This window comes from Rhincodon typus, chromosome 3, assembly GCF_021869965.1.
Source record: "Rhincodon typus isolate 14 chromosome 3, sRhiTyp1.1, whole genome shotgun sequence".
NCBI classification, from domain to species: domain Eukaryota; kingdom Metazoa; phylum Chordata; class Chondrichthyes; order Orectolobiformes; family Rhincodontidae; genus Rhincodon; species Rhincodon typus.
In genome coordinates this window covers 127,072,978-127,089,104 of record NC_063334.1, presented here as the reverse complement: position 1 = coordinate 127,089,104, position 16,127 = coordinate 127,072,978, and the positions used below count along the sequence as shown (strand labels likewise).

The 16,127-nt window shown below is 44.6% G+C and overlaps 1 protein-coding gene across 1 annotated transcript in view; it reads left to right on the top strand.

The window, feature by feature from the left end:
- Nucleotides 1–16,127, top strand: part of cplane1 (ciliogenesis and planar polarity effector 1) — a 196,667-nt gene that overhangs the window by 13,824 nt on the left and 166,716 nt on the right. The window contains exons 10-12 of the mRNA XM_048594260.1: nt 1,946–2,080; nt 12,171–12,913; nt 14,845–15,053. Coding sequence (XP_048450217.1) covers nt 1,946–2,080; nt 12,171–12,913; nt 14,845–15,053 — 1,087 coding nt within the window. The remainder of the gene's footprint in view (nt 1–1,945; nt 2,081–12,170; nt 12,914–14,844; nt 15,054–16,127) is intronic.

The window sequence follows — 16,127 nt, the reverse complement described above, 5'->3', positions numbered from 1 at the left end:
AAATTGCTGGGAAAGCTCAGCAGGTTTGGCAGCATCTGTGGAGAAAAATCAAAGTTAATGTTTCAAGTTGAGTGACCCTTCCCGATGGTAGCTAGGAAAATGTCGGCTTATATGCAGAAGATAGGGTGGGGGAAGGGGTTAAGGAGTAAACGATAGGTGCGGGTAGAGCCCAAAGAGAGAGAACAATAGTTGGACAGACAAAGGAGTAGATAACGATCTGGCTAGGAGGGTGAATAGCTATTAATCGGGACTGTTAGTGGCTGACAATGGGTGGTTGTAATATGTGTTAACAAGGCCTAATGTTTGGAGTTGGGATAAGGACATGGGAGAGCTCAAGCTCTAAAGTTATTGAGATAACAAGGTGTGCAGCTGGATGAACACAGCAGGCCAAGCAGCATCAGAGGAGCAGGAAGGCTGACGTTTCGGGTCTGGACCCTTCTTCAGAAAACCGAAGTTATTGAACTCAGTATTGAGTTCGGAGGGCTGCAGGATCCCCAAGTAGAAAATGAGGTGTTGTTCTTCCAGCTTGTGTTGAGCTTTGTTGGAGCACTGCAGCAAGCCTGAGACAGAGATGTTAGCCAGGGAACAGGGTGGTGTGTTGAAGTGGCAGGCAACTGGAAGCTCTGAGTCTTTATTGAGGACAAAACATAGATGTTCTGTGAAATGGTCACCCAGCCTCTGTTTTGTTTCCCTGAAGTGGAGGAGACCACAATCTAGACGATAGAACAGTACAGCACAGGCCCTTCGGCCCAAGATGTTGTGCCAAACTTTTACCCTAAACCTAAGGTCTATCTAACCTCCATCCTTATCTTATACTATCATCCATATGCCTATCTAATAGCCGCTTAAATGCCCCTAATGAGGCCGACTCCACTAACCTCTCCGGAAATGCATTCCACGCTCCTACCACTCTGAGTAAAGAACCGACCTCTGACGTCTCCCCTATATTTACCTCCACTCACGTTACAACTATGCCCCCTCGTAATAGCTACCTTCACCCTAGGAAAAAGTCTCTGGCTGTCCACTCTATCTATACCTCTGATCATTTTGTACACCTCTATCAAGTCACCTCTCATCCTTTGTTGTTCTAAAGAGCAAAGCCCTAGCGCACTCAACCTTTCCTCGTAAGACCTTCCCTCCATTCCAGGCAACATCCTGGTAAATCTCCTCTGCACTTTTTCCAACGCTTCCACATCTTTCCTGTAATGAGGCGACCAGAGCTGGACACAATACTCCAGATGTGGCCGAACCAGGGTTTTGTATAGCTGGAGCATAACTTCACAGCTCTTGAACTCGATCCCTCTATTAATGAAAGCTAACACACCATACGCCTTCTTAACATCTTTACCCACCTGGGTGGCAGCTTTCAGGGAACTGTGGACATGAACCCCAAGATCCCTCTGCTCCTCCACACTCCCAAGAATCTTTCTGTTAACCATGTATTCTGCTTTCAAGTTTGTCCTTCCAAAATGAATCATCTCACACTTTTCAGGGTTAAACTCCATCTGCCACTTCTCAGCCCAGCTCTGCATCCTATCAATGTCCCTTTGTAACCTAGAACAGCCCTCTGCACTATCCAATCTAGCAGTAGACTAGATTGCATGAGGTACAGGTAAAGCGCTGCTTCACTTGGAAGGTGTGTTTGGGCCCTAGGATACTGAGGAGGAAGTAAATGGGCAGACGTTACACCTTCTGCGTTTGTAGGATAAGGCTGTGGGGGGTGTTGGGAGTGAAGAAAGAGTAGACCAGGGTGTCCTGGAGGGAACAGTGCCTGCAGAAGGCCGACAAGGGAGGAGAGGGGAATATGTATTTGGGTGGTAGCATCTCTCTGGAGGTGGCGGAAATAGTGGCTTGCTTTATTCCCTTAATGACCCTTGCTTTATTCATTAGGAATAACCTGCCTGTGATTAATACATGCTTCCTCTCTGGTGCAATCTGTTTACAGCGTAAATATGTGAAGTACTGTTTACAGCCCGTGTCATCCCTAAAAGGAAGTTTCCTGCAGGAATGGGAAATGCAAGGGCCTGGATCGTGGATGTCCCCATCATTCTTGCAGGATGAGACAGCAGCAAGTGGTCAGGTACAGCTTTTGCTAATATACATTTAGTTTTCAGTGGCAAGTGTTTCACTGTGTGTTAACCCTGTTAAAATAACATTCCAGAGGTTGAATAGGTTTTAGTGCTTGCCTCCTGCTCCTTGAACCTTGGCATGAGTTCTGCAGAATTGTAGTTTACTCTTGCTTCATGAATGATGGTATATGAGAGTTCATGTGACTCTGGAGAGGGAATGGTGCATTGTCAACACCTCTTTCCTTGAATAAGAGGTGAGAGTGAGCCCTGATGTCATTCTCACATTGCTCCGCTGTTTACTGACAAACTTGGGCTGAATAGCCAACCACTACTCCTCTGTCTTATGGACTTAACCCCTTATTCTCAAGGTGTTAACTGATTCTAGGATAACCATTCTCTTGCAGCAAGCTGTGCACTTTCACACTTTGCTACATCTAGCTGAAATCTACTTGTTGATTGCTTTTCCACCTTTTAGCCAGTGAAACATTTGCTCATTGTCTGCCCAAACTATGTTTTCCTATCATGCCTTTTCTGTACCCTTCACACACAGAATACATCATCAAGGCTGAGATAGACAGAGCTTTCATCAGCGAGGTTTATGGAGAAAAGCGAGGAAATCAGGGTTGAGGATTATCAGATCAGCCGTGATCTCATTCAAAAGTAAGGCAGAGCCAATGGGCTGAATGGCCTACTTCTGCTCCTATGTCTTATGGTCTTAACAAATAGGATTGAAATATAGTTCATGGTAAGCAAATTGCACAGAAAAGCCTCTGAGCCTAGGTAAAGAGCTGCACTTGTCCTTCTCAAACAAAAACAGAAACTGCTGGAAAAGCTCAGCAGGTCTGGCAGCATCTATGGAGAGAAATCAGAGTTAATGTTTTGGTTCCCGTGACCGATCCTCAGAACTGAAACTTTCCTTCCACTGATCTGTGATATTCTGCATCTTCAGTGGGGTTGGACATGCAGAGTTGGGGATCACCTGGTTCCTGGCTGCATTTCCGAGCTCTTGATGTTTTATTACGCAGGAGGAGGGCTCTCCAGGCTTTACTGCGGGAAAGATTTAGTGTGGAGGCTTTTGAAAGAAGTGGGGCAAGACAGCTGAAGGCACCAGAACGACAGGCCTGCAGTACCTGCCAATGATACCACATCTCTTCTTGCGGGTCTGTATGATAATTTCAAAAGGCCACTTCCCAATTTGTCCATTGCTGGGCACTAGGGCCCAAGGCAGTGCTTCCCTTAAGCTCATCCCCATTTACATCATTGTTTCCTCCCACAATAAGCAGACAGCATTAAACAGTGGCACCCAGCATTCACCACCCCCAGTGGGCAGACAGCATTGAGTGGAGCACCTGATTCAGCTGAACAGAGTAGATAGGGTCAAGAAAGGCAAAGCCTTCTGAGAGATAAAAATCCTCATTTCTGCCTTAAATGTGTGATCTCTTATTCTGAGATGATACCCCCTGGTCCTAGACTGCCCTACAAGGGGCAACAATCTTTCTCCATGTACCCTGTCAAGCCCCCTTAGAGTCTTGTATATTTCAATAATGTCATTTCTGATTTTACAGTCCCCTCGTATCTACTGTCAGCCAACCTTTTCTGGACTGCCTCCAATGCCAGTATACCTTTCCTTTATATGGGGTCCAGAACTGCTCACAGTATTCCATCTGTGGTCTGATGAGTGCCTTGTATGGTTTAGCAAGAATATCCTATTTTTCAACTCTATTCCCTTTCAGGTAAAGACCAATATTCAGTATATCGTCCCTATTACCTGCTGAACTTGGATGTTAGCTATTTTTGATTCATACATCAGTACTCCCAAATCCCTCTGTTACGTAGCCTTCTGAAGTCTTTCAGTATTTAAATAATATTCACCTCCTCCACTCTTCCTGCCAAAATGCATAACATCACATTTCTCCACATTATATTCCATCTGTCAAGCAGTTGCCCACTTGCTTTATCTGTCTAGATCCCTCAGACCTGCAGACATTTTCCAGCACTTTGTTTTTGTTTCAGACCTCCAGCATCTGCAGTTCTTTGTTTTATTCACAAGATTAATGAGCTATTTTATATCAGTGTTAATTAGTTGTTTGGTCATACAGAATTTGAGTATTGCTGAAAACAAAGGGCACATTTGTTCGAAACCGTTCATCTTGTACTTACAAGAATACCAACCTGATAGAGGCGTTGCTGTGAAGAAAGCACTTACTAAGGCTGATTGGCAGAGGTGGTGGCATCGTAACGTCACTGGGTTAGTAATCCAGAGATCCAGGTAAATGCGCTGAGGACATGGATTCAAATTATATCATCGCTGCTGCCTCACAGTGCCAGGGACCCGGGTTCAGTCCCACCCTTGGGTGGCTGTCTGTGTGGAGTTTGCAAGTTCTCCCAGTGTCTGCATGGGTTTCCTTTGGGTGCTCCAGTTTCCTCCCACAATGCAAAGATTTTCAGGTTAGGTGGATTTGCTATACTAAATTGCCCGTAGTGTTCAGGGATGTACAGGCTAAGTGGGTTAGCCGTGGGCAATGCAGGGTTAGAGGATAGGGTAGGGGGTTTGGGTCTGGGTCTGGGTCTGGGTCTGGGTGGAATACACTTCAGAGGGTTGATGTGAACACAGTGGGCCGAATGGCTTGCTTTCACACTGTAGGGATTCTATGAAATGGCCTAACAGGCCACTTAGTTAAAGTCACAGAGGTCTACAGCTCAGAAAAAGGCCCTTTGGCCTGAAAAGTCTATGCCAGTCAAAATCAATTGTAGAATTGTCATGCAGGTAGTGGGTGAGAGAAAGGGTCAGGTCACCTGGAGGCGGGAGCTAGGGGAGACAGTCTAAAGCCCACTACAGAGCTGAGAGGAAGCACAATGAAGTATTCTCTGTTCAGGTTTACCCTCCATCTACCTTGTGTTCTATTTATGGTTCTAGTGAACCACAAACATCGTAACTGGTGACAAGCATGGGATCTGGCCCACAAACTGTGTGCAAACACTGTTTTTCTCATCAGGTGGAAGGATGTTGCCTGGACTTTGAAAACAGCACGGGATAATAGAGGTAATGTTGTGGGAAGCGGTTGCTAGGGGATGCGGCTGTAGTCGATGCCATGACAGAACATACTGGTCTGGGAGCAGCGGCTCATGAGGGGTCGTGGGCTGTAGCCATTGGCTAAAGCGGGGATTACTCACCCAGGAGGTTATCGAAGTCATCATGGAGAGCGGTGGTGGGGGCGCTTGAGCTGTAGGCAATGCCACAGAGGAATAGAACATAGACCATAGAACAGTACAGCACAGTACAGGCCCTTCAGCTCACGATGTTGTGCCAAACTTTTACTCTAAACCTAAGGTCTATCTAACCTCCACTCCTACCTTATACTATCATCCATATGCCTATCTAATAGCCGCTTAAATGCCCCTAATGAGGCCAACTCCACTACCCTTTCCGGCAATGCATTCCACGGCCCGACCACTCTCTGAGTAAAGAACCTACCTCTGACATCTCCTCTACATCTACCTCCACTCGCTTTAAAACTATGTCCCCTTGTGATAGCTACTTCCACCCTAGTAAAAAGTCTCTGGCTGTCAAATGATACGCTAGAACAGCTGGTGAGGGAGCAGCTGATGTGTGAGTATTCGCTGAGGGGCTTCAAGCTGCAAATGGGTACTAAATGCAAGTGACTGAAAAAATTCTCAACAGTGGGGGGACAACATGGCAGGCCAACTGAAGGGGCCATTGATGAAGAGGCAAAGTTAGATTCTGTACACTGAATGCTTTAATGCGTACTTAAAGATGAATAAAACGGCTGAAGACTGGTTTTCTTGAGTGCCATTGGGAGCAAGACTTTGGTGATTCTAAGGAGTCTGGTGCAACCAGAGAAGACATACCAAGAACTACGTGAAGTTTTTGGGAGTTATTTTGCACCAAAGCTACTGATGATAGTGGATTGTTTTCATTTTTATAAATGGTTACAGCACGAAGATAGTCATCTCCCATTTTGTGGCCGCTTTAAAGAGGTTAGCAGAACATTGCAAATTCAGAGGGTTCCTCCAAGATAAAAATGGTGTCCTTGTGCAGAAAGTGGGAATGTAAGTGCAGCATATAATAAGGAAGGCAAATGGAATCTTAGCATTTATTGCAAAAGGACTAGATTATAGAAGTAAAGAAGTGTTGTTACAATTATATAAGGTGTTGGTGAGACCACACCTGGAATATTGTGTCCAGTTTTGGTCTCCTTACTTGAGGAATAATGTGGTGGCACTGGAGGCAGTTCAGACAAGGTTCACCAGATTGATTCCAGGGATGAAAGGGCTGGCGTACGAGGAGCGGTTGAATAGCTTGGGCTTGTACTCACTGGAGATCAGGAGAATGAGGGGGAATATGATTGAGGGATATTAAAATGCCAAAGGGGATTGTTAAGGTGTACATTGAACAGATGTTCCCTCTTGTGGGCCAGTCTCGAACAAGAGGGCATAGATATAGTGTGAGAGGAGGTATGTTCAAAACTGAGATGAGGAGAAATTACTTCCTTCAGAGGGTTGTGGATCTGTGGAACTCACTGCCCCAGAGTGTTGTGGATGCAAAAATCAATCGCGATTCAAGAAAGAAATAGCTATGTTTCTGATGAAAAGTGGGATAAAGAAAGAACAAAGAAAATTACAGCACAGGAACAGGCCCTTTGGCCCTCCAAGCCTGCGCCGATCCAGTTCCTCTATCTAAACCTGTCACCTACTTTCCAAGGATCTGTATCTCTCTGCTCCCTGTCCATTCATGTATCTGTCTAGATACATCTTAAATGACGCTATCATGCCTGCCTCTACCACCTCCGCTGGCAACGCATTCCAGGCACCCACTACCCACTGCGTAAAGAACTTTCCACACATATCTCCCTTAAACTTTTCCCCTCTCACCTTGAAATCGTGACCCCTAGTAATTGAGTCCCCCACTCTGGGAAAAAGCTTCTTGCTATCCACCCTGTCTATACCTCTCGTGATTTTGTAGACCTCAATCAGGTCCCCCCTCAACCTCCGTCTTTCTAATGTAAATAATCCTAATCTACTCAACCTCTCTTCATAGCTAGCGCCCTCCATAGCAGGCAACATCCTGGTGAACCTCCTCTGCACCCTCTCCAAAGCATCCACAGCCTTTTGGTAATGTGGTGACCAGAACTGTATGCAGTATTCCAAATGTGGTCGAACCAAAGTCCTATACAACTGTAACATGACCTGCCAACTCTTGTACTCAATACCCCGTCCGATGAATGAAAGCATACCGTATGCCTTCTTGACCACTCTATCGACCTGCGTTGCCACCTTCAGGGTACAATGGACCTGAACACCCAGATCTCTCTGTGCGTCAATTTTCCCCAGGGCTTTTCCATTTACTGTATAGTTCGTTCTTGAATTGGATCTTCCAAAATGCATCACCTTGCATTTGCCTGGATTGAACTCCATAAGTTAATTAGTTAATTTAAGTTAATTAGTTGATTCCAGCTAGTTGCCAAAACATCAAAACAAGCCTAAAGTTTCTGAAGAAGGGTCCCGACCCGAAACGTCAGCTTTCCTATTCCTCTGTGGTTGCCTGGCCTGCTGTGACCCTCCAGCTCCATACTGTGTTATCTCTGACTCCAGATTCTACAGTTCTTGCTATTCCTAAGGTTGTCAATCACACAGCCAATTGATACATGTTTCCATTTCAGAACTGGTTGTACATCTTCAGCTACATACAGATACATTTTTTTTCTGTATAAATCTCTAAACTTAGAAAAGCACTTTACCTCTTAAAGGGACTATATTCTTTCCCCCTATCATTTTTACAAACAAATTCTAGCTTCCTGCCTTCCAATTCACGATTACTCTACACAACTTCGTAACAGCTGTGACCTTAAAGTCACCACAAATCCTCACAGTGCTATCTGTTTATAAGACTGGGACGATGGGAGCGGCCCATTCATTGGTGGTTACTAACTCCAGCGCCCCCAGGTTCACCAGCCATTCCAGTTCCACTTCAGACTAGATGCCATATGCTACTGGACTCGTCTTCAGACTCCTCAGATAGGCCTCCCACATCAACTGAAGTTTAATTTCTACTCCTTTCATTTCCCCCAGTATCTGTTGACTATATCTTTATACCAGTCCCAAATCTCTAGCAAATGCATGTTTGAGTCTGCCAGCCTATTACCAACGCTCTAATTCAACTTTAATTTCTGCGACCAAGAGTATCTGAATAATTCGGGGTAGTTGCCTTTTACTACGTACAGCGGCAGTTCAGCACTCTGGTCCCTTAGCTGTACTGTAACCAGTTCATAGGCCTTCAGTGGCACCACTTGTTCCCTGAACATCTGTGATATAATCTTGGCAGACTTCAATAGCAGTGCCCATAACTTCTCCCTATAAACTGATTCAGGAATCAGAGACACTGCTGCTTCCATTTACACTTCCATCTTTCCTGTCTTCCCCTCTAATTTTGGATGAATCCAGAAATGATCATTTTCACCCAGTATAGACGGAATGTTTAATCGAAACTCTGCTGACACTGGGCCTTCTACTTCTCCCACAAACCTGGTTGATAATTGGTCTACTCCCCAGCTGGCAGCATGTACTTTATGTCTTGCATCAGGATTGCCTCCTTTAGACACCTCTTCTCTTCTTTGAGTTGTACCAGACAATTTTGGGCAACTTGCTTATACCTGTAGCACTGAGCTTCAAGTTCATTACATTGACTTCTTGTGGCCACATTGGCAGCATTCTACAGTTGGTACCACACTGTGCTGAGTTTCCACTACTTTATGGACCCAGGCATCATCACATGTTACTTTGCTGGTAGCCAACTCCATTGAGGTAGCAATTTCAAAAGCTGCCTTGAAATCCAGGTCTCTTCTTGTTAGTAGCTTTCGTTGGATAGTTTCATGTTGGAGGCAACAAAACATACAGTTTTTAAGGAATCTTCATGCCCCTTAGAGACTGATCATGTCAAAGTAAACTACGGAAGGGTTGTCTTCATTTTGTAAATTTTCCTAATGATGTACCTATGTTAGCTACAATGCCCGTATAATAGTTATCATTGTATGTACATGTATTGTTAAGGGGAGTATTGAATTAAAGGGGGAGGGGTGCTGCCCCATTAAGGTGACCCGGAGGCAGGAGCTAGGGGAGGCGGTGTAAATCCAATTGCAGAGCTGAGAGGAAGAATAATAAAGTATTTCTTGTTTAAGTTTACTTTTCACCTACCTAGTCCTGTTTGTGAACCATAAACATAATGATGGGCAGTGCGATGGTTCAGTGGTTAGTTCTGCTGCCTCACAGGGCCAGGGACATGAGTTTGATTCCAGCCTCAGTGTGGAGCTTGCATGTTCTCCCCATGTTTCCTTGTCTTATTTGTCCTGATTGGATGCATCACTTCACATTTCTCAAGATTGAATTCCATTTGCCACTGATCAGCCTGTCTCTATCCTTTTATAGTCTAAGGCTATCTGCCTCACTATTTACCACCCCACCAATTTTTGTATTGTCTGAAAATTTACTCCTACATTCAAGTCTAAATCATTTATGTAAACCACAAATATCAAGGGCCTGTCACTATCCCCTGTGAGACCCCACTGGACACAGATTTCCAGTCACACAAACACCCTTCAACCAACACCCTCTGCTTCCTGTCACTCTGCCAATTCTGGATCTAATTTGCCAAATTTCCTTGGATACCATGGGTTCTTATCTTCAGTATCAGTGTCCTGTGTGGGATCTTCTCAAAAGCCTTGCTGAAGCCCAGGTAGACTACTTAAATACATTGTCTTCATCTACGCACCTGGTCAAGGTTGCATCTCTTGATCAAACATTTGAGACGTTCTGCCCTTGAGTATTCAGAAGTAGTTTGGACACTTTTCAGGACCTAGAATGATTGCCTTTGGACATAAAAGAACAAAGAACAAAGAGCAATACAGCACAGGAACAGGCCCTTTGGCCCACCAAGGCTGTGCCAACACATGATGCCTTTCTAAACTAAAAACCCTTTGCCTCTTTGTGGTCCCTATCATTTTGTTCCCTGGCAATTCGTGTATCTGCCAAAATGCTTCTTAAACACTGCTGCTGTATCTGCTTCTACCAGCAGTGCATTTCCAGGCACTTAGAATCATAGAATCCCTACAGTGCAGGTAGAGGCCATTTAGCCCATTGAGTCTGCACTGACCCTCTACAGAGCATCCTACCCTATCCCTGTCACCCTGCATTTACTGCAGCTAATCCCTCTCGTCTACACCTCTCTAGACAGTATGGGATAGTTTTTAGCATAGCCAATCCACCTAACCTGCAAATCTTTGGACTGTGGGTGGAAACCAGAACACCCGGAGGAAACCCACACAGACACGGGGAGAGTGTCTGTGTGGAATTAGCAGAGTCACCCAAGGCTGGAATTGAACCCAGGTCCCTGGCACTGTGAAGTAGCAGTGCGAACCGCTGCCTCACTCGTCAGCATCTGCATTAAAAAAAAACTTGCCTCTCACATCTACTTTAAACTTCCCCCTTTAACCTTAAAACCATGCCCCCTGGTAATTGGCATTCTACCCTGGGAAAAAGACTCTGGCTATCCATTCTGTCCCTGTCTTATAATTTTGTAAGGTCACCTCATTCTGTGATGTTTAAGTGAAAACAAACTAGGTTTGTCCAATCTCACTTCATAGCTAATACCCTCCAAACCAGGCAACATCCTGGTAAACCATTTCTGTTCTATGCACCCTCTCGAAAACCTCCACATCCTTCTGATAGTGTGGCAACCAGAACTGTACATATGTTCCAAATCTGGCCTAACTAAAGTTCTGTATGACTGCAACATGACCAGCCAATTTTTATATTTTCTTCCCCCAGCAATGAAAGCAAGCATGCCATGTGCCTTCTTGACCACCTTATCCACTTGTGTCGACACTTTCAGGGAACTGTGTGTCTGGATCCCTCTGTATGTTGATGCTTACTAAGGGTTCTGCCATTTACCGTATGCTTCCCTCCTACATTAGATCTCCCAAAATGCATCACCTCGTATTAGCGAGAGTTAATCTGATCAGGGAATCCATTGGCCTGAAAGATGGCTTTGAAAATGCCTTCTTTCAGACTCATGTGAACAAAAGGCTACAGCAATAGGAGAAGCTAACTGCTTCATGCTGTTTCTTTGAGGTAGCAGCTTGAGGGAGTTTGCCACCAACAGAATGCTGCTGTCAAATCCCAAGTCTGTCCTGCAAATAACTGAAATGAGTAATGTGGTATGTGAGTTTGTGTTGTTGTGATGCCACGTATGTAGCCCATCCACCCCAAAGATGGGTTGACCAGATCAAACAATATATCCCTTCAAGTGTTTGTAGCAAGCAAGGTACTGATCATACCTAACCAGTTCAACACAAGTTGTGATTCTGCAATTCGACAGCATTTGCTGGATAATATTGAAAGTGTGAAGAATTATGCAGCAAACCAATTTAGAATAGTCAGTTGGGCTCTCAGTGAGCTCACTTTTATGTCCTGGAATCTGCATGTGTTAATGCTCAGGGCACTGTTCTTTGAAGGCAGAAAGAAAACATACATGCTCTTCAACCATTTGAACTCCGCAAAGTAAGTGACAATTGGGCAATACTTTAACAATCTGTATCAACCTGCTTGGTTTAAAATTTAAACCATGCCTGGCAGTGAAGTGTTGGTCATCATAAATTGTCGTATTCTCCATAGCATTGCCCCCAGTTAGAATCCATAGCCAGTTCTTGCTTTCTCCAATAACAGAACTGTGTTGTTGTGCAGTATAACTGTGGTTCCCCCCTTGTATTGGTATTATGAATTGTCCTGATGAGTGCATTAAAAAAAGCTTCAACAAAATGTGTGGAGAATTTGCTAATCTTCCTGTGTTACAGTTAAATCTTTAATGACCTCAGGGACAGGCATCTTCTCTTAATATCTTAGCCAAAGGTCAGCACCTTTAACCTTGTATTGCAGTGGAGTTCCAGTCTAGACAATGGATCTGGATATCCAGGGAAGGGGCTAATGAGAGATTCCTACCCAAATCCTGCCTCTGTTCTATCCCTTGCGGATCCTGCCAGTTGCTGGATTCTTCTCCATGTTGTGGTTTGATCCTTTTTCATTTTCCAGGTTGACGAAGATGATGATTCTGATGATGATGCTCCATGCCTTCCTGATTACTCCAGATTCCAGGACTCTAACCCCAATACCATGGAGCAGGGCCACCTGGAGTTTGCCTCCATGTTCGACACACTCCATGCCAAGCAGGGTGATCAAGAAGATCATCTTGAGGCTAAATTCAGACAGATGCAGAACAACCTTTTGGCAGCCTGGAGTATGCTTGTTTCTGTGAAGGAGATAGAAGGCAGGGAGCAGCTGCTTCAATACACAGTTCAGGCCTTGCTGCAATTTGCCCGCCTTCTTCCATTTGCCCCAGCCACACTCCCGAGCTCATCTATAAAGGGAAGGAGCAAGCTGGTGAAGAAAGTCTTGAAGAAAAGCCCAGGGATATACAGGACATTTCAGCTCCTGCAGTATTGTTTGACTGTCCTGTGCTGGGATTGGATACACAAGCAATCACTACCGCACGCTGTGAGACTCTCGGTAGACATTGTAAAGTTAATACTCTCTCAAAGGTTGGGGTCAACTTCGATCTCTCACTCACTCCTTGGCAGTCTCATGGTACTTAAATTAGCATCGATACATCTGGATGCAGTGTACTCCGTTCAACCTCAGGAATTCTTGGGTCTCACGTGGAGCATTGTGTCGGATTCTCTCCAAGCATCAGTATGTCCCAAGGAGAAGTGCTCTCTCCTAACCATAGTTGAGCTACCTTCCCAAACAGTACAAACCAGCCAGCGACCATCACACAGGTAGGGACAAGACCCACTTAGCAGTACCACAATTGTTACATAAGATTTCACAGGGTTTGGGCTGGGAACAGAAAAAGATATTGAGATAGAGAATTGGCCACATGTTGAATGGTGGAATGGGCTCAACAGTCAATGGCCTGCTCCAGCTTGTATTTTCTATGTTTCTATCTTCACACAGGAACAGTGCTCATTAATCACGATAGACCACCCTCTCACAGGAACAGTGCACATTAATCACTATAGACCACCCTCACACAGGAACAGTGCACATTAATCAATATAGACCACCCTCACACAGGAACAGTGCACATTAATCACTATAGACCACCCTCACACAGGAACAGTGCACATTAATCAATATAGACCGCCCTCACACAGGAACAGTGCACATTAATCACTATAGACCACCCTCTCACAGGAACAGTGCACATTAATCACTACAGACCACCCTCTCACAGGAACAGTGCACATTAATCACTATAGACCACCCTCACACAGGAACAGTGCACATTAATCACTATAGACCACCCTCTCACAGGAACAGTGCACATTAATCACTATAGACCACCTTCTCACAGGAACAGTGCACATTAATCACTGCAGACCATCGTCACACAGGAACAGTGCACATTAAACACTAAAGACCACCCTCACACAGGAACAGTGCTCATTAAACACTATAGACCGCTCTCTCACAGGAACAGTGCACATTAATCACTGCAGACCACCCTCACACATGAACAGTGCACATTAATCACTATAGACCACCCTCTCACAGGAACAGTGCACATTCATCACTATAGACCACCCTCACACAGGAACAGTGCACATTAATCACTATAGACCGCCCTCACACAGGAACAGTGCACATTAATCACTCTGGACTGCCCTCTCACAGGAACAGTGCACTTTAATCGCTGTAGACCCCCCTCACACAGGAACAGTGCACATTAATCACTGTAGACCGCCCTCACACAGGAACATGCACATTAATCACTATAGACTGCCCTCACACCAGAACAGTGCACTTTTATCACTATAGACCACTATCATACACAGGAACAGTGTTTATTAATCACTATAGACCATCCTCACACTCAGGAACAGTGCGAATTAATCACTGTAGACCACCCTCACACAGGAGTCATGATCAATATTTAGAAGATATGATCATTAGAGAAGAATGGTGTTCATTTATCAATAAAAACCATCATCACACAGGAACAGGGTTTATTCATCAATATGGATAATCATCAACAGGATCTGTGTTCATTATTAAATGCCAACCGGTATCACACAGCGACAGTGTTCAGTTATCAAATGTTCTGTCACACAGGAGCAGTATTCATTGGTCAGTGCATTGTGTATTATCCGGTACAATTTGTAACTTATTTGTTAATGCGTGAATTTGTGGAATTGTGGAATTCATTGCTGGAGAGGGTAGTGGAGTTGGCCTCATTAGGGGCATTTAAGCGGCTATTAGATAAGCATATGGATGATAGTTTAAGGTAGGGATGGAAGTTAGATAGACCTTAGGATTAGGGTAAAAGTTCAGCACAACATCGTGGGCCGAAGGGCCTGTACTGTGCTGTACTGTTCTATGTTCTATGTTCCATGAGAGACAAAAGCATTCACTTGTGGGACATGGGTATCACTAGCCAGCTAGCATTTATTACCCAACCTTAGAATGAAACTGGTTGAATGTTTCGATGAAGAACAGTTTTTACAAGAGGAATTCATGGAATGACAAATTAAAAGGGTGAATAGTTTTTTTGAGACTGTTTGATATGTTTGGTGGGCCTGTGAGATTGATTTAAAGATGGTCAGGGTAAGATCTGGGCAGGGTTGATGGGAAAAGCAGTAGAGTTTTTCAGGTAATGAACTGTTTGATATTGCCTTCTTGTAATTTGACGTTTATCTGATTAATGCAGACTGGCCATTGCGTGGCGCCTATTGTACCAGCATGCATTGCAGCACCATTTCCATATACGGAAATCCCAGCAACAACTGAAAAGAAACGACAGAAAGCGCCTTCAAACGGAGGAGGCTGTCATAACTGCACTCCTGTCCCAGATTCAGGCAACATTACAGACCACGGGAGAGAGACTAGGACAAAATCGGCAGCTTATGTCTCTTGCAGGTAGGGATGTTAAATAGGCAGCATTGACAAAATAATACAGTTGCGTAGAAGGAGCTTTACCCTGTGCTGTATCTGTCCTGGGTGTGTTTGATGGGGTCAGTGTCGAAGGAGCTTTACTTTCAGCTTAAAAGAGTAGCAGTAACTTTACTCTGCACCTAACCCTGCGCTGTGTCTGTCCTGGGAGTGTTTGATGGGGAGCGTGTCAAGGGAACTTTAATTTCAGATTAAAAGAGTCGAGATGCTTTACTTTCTATTTAGAAAAGTAAAAGGAGCTTTACTCTGTTTCTCACCCTGCGTGGTCCCCATTCTGGAAGTGTTTGATGGGGACAGTGTAAAGGAGGCTTTACTCTGTATCTAACCCTATGTTGTGCTTGTACTGGGAGTGTTAAATGGGGACAGTGCAGAGTTGGTTTTACTTCTAGACTTACAGTGTGCTGTATCTATCCTGGGAGTGTGTGATGGGTAAAGCGTTGAGGAGCCTTTACTTTCAATTCGCTTTTGATTTAAAAGAGTAGAAGCAGCTTCACGCTGTATGTAATGCCATGCTGTTATTGTCCTGGGATTGTTTGACAGGGACAGTATCGAGAGACATTTACTTTCATTTGAAAAGAGTAGAGGGAGATTTATTTTAAGTTTAAAAGAGTAGAGAATGCTTTATTCTGTATCCAACACTGCGCTGTCCATATCCTGGTAGTATTTGATGGGTGTAGAGGAAGCTTTACTGTGTATCTAATGCTGCACTGCCCATATCCTGTTAGTATTTGATGGGGTCAGTGCAGAGGAAGCTTTACTCTTTATCTAACCCTGTGCCGTCCTCGTCCTGGGAGTATTTGGAATACTGCATACAGTTCTGGTCGCCACATTACCAAAAGGATGTGGATGCTTTGGAGAGGGTGCAGAGGAGGTTCACCAGGATGTTGCCTGCTATGGAGGGCGCTAGCTATGAAGAGAGGTTGAGTAGATTAGGATTATTTACATTAGAAAGACGGAGGTTGAGGGGGGACCTGATTGAGGTCTACAAAATCATGAGAGGTATAGACAGGGTGGATAGCAAGAAGCTTTTTCCCAGAGTGG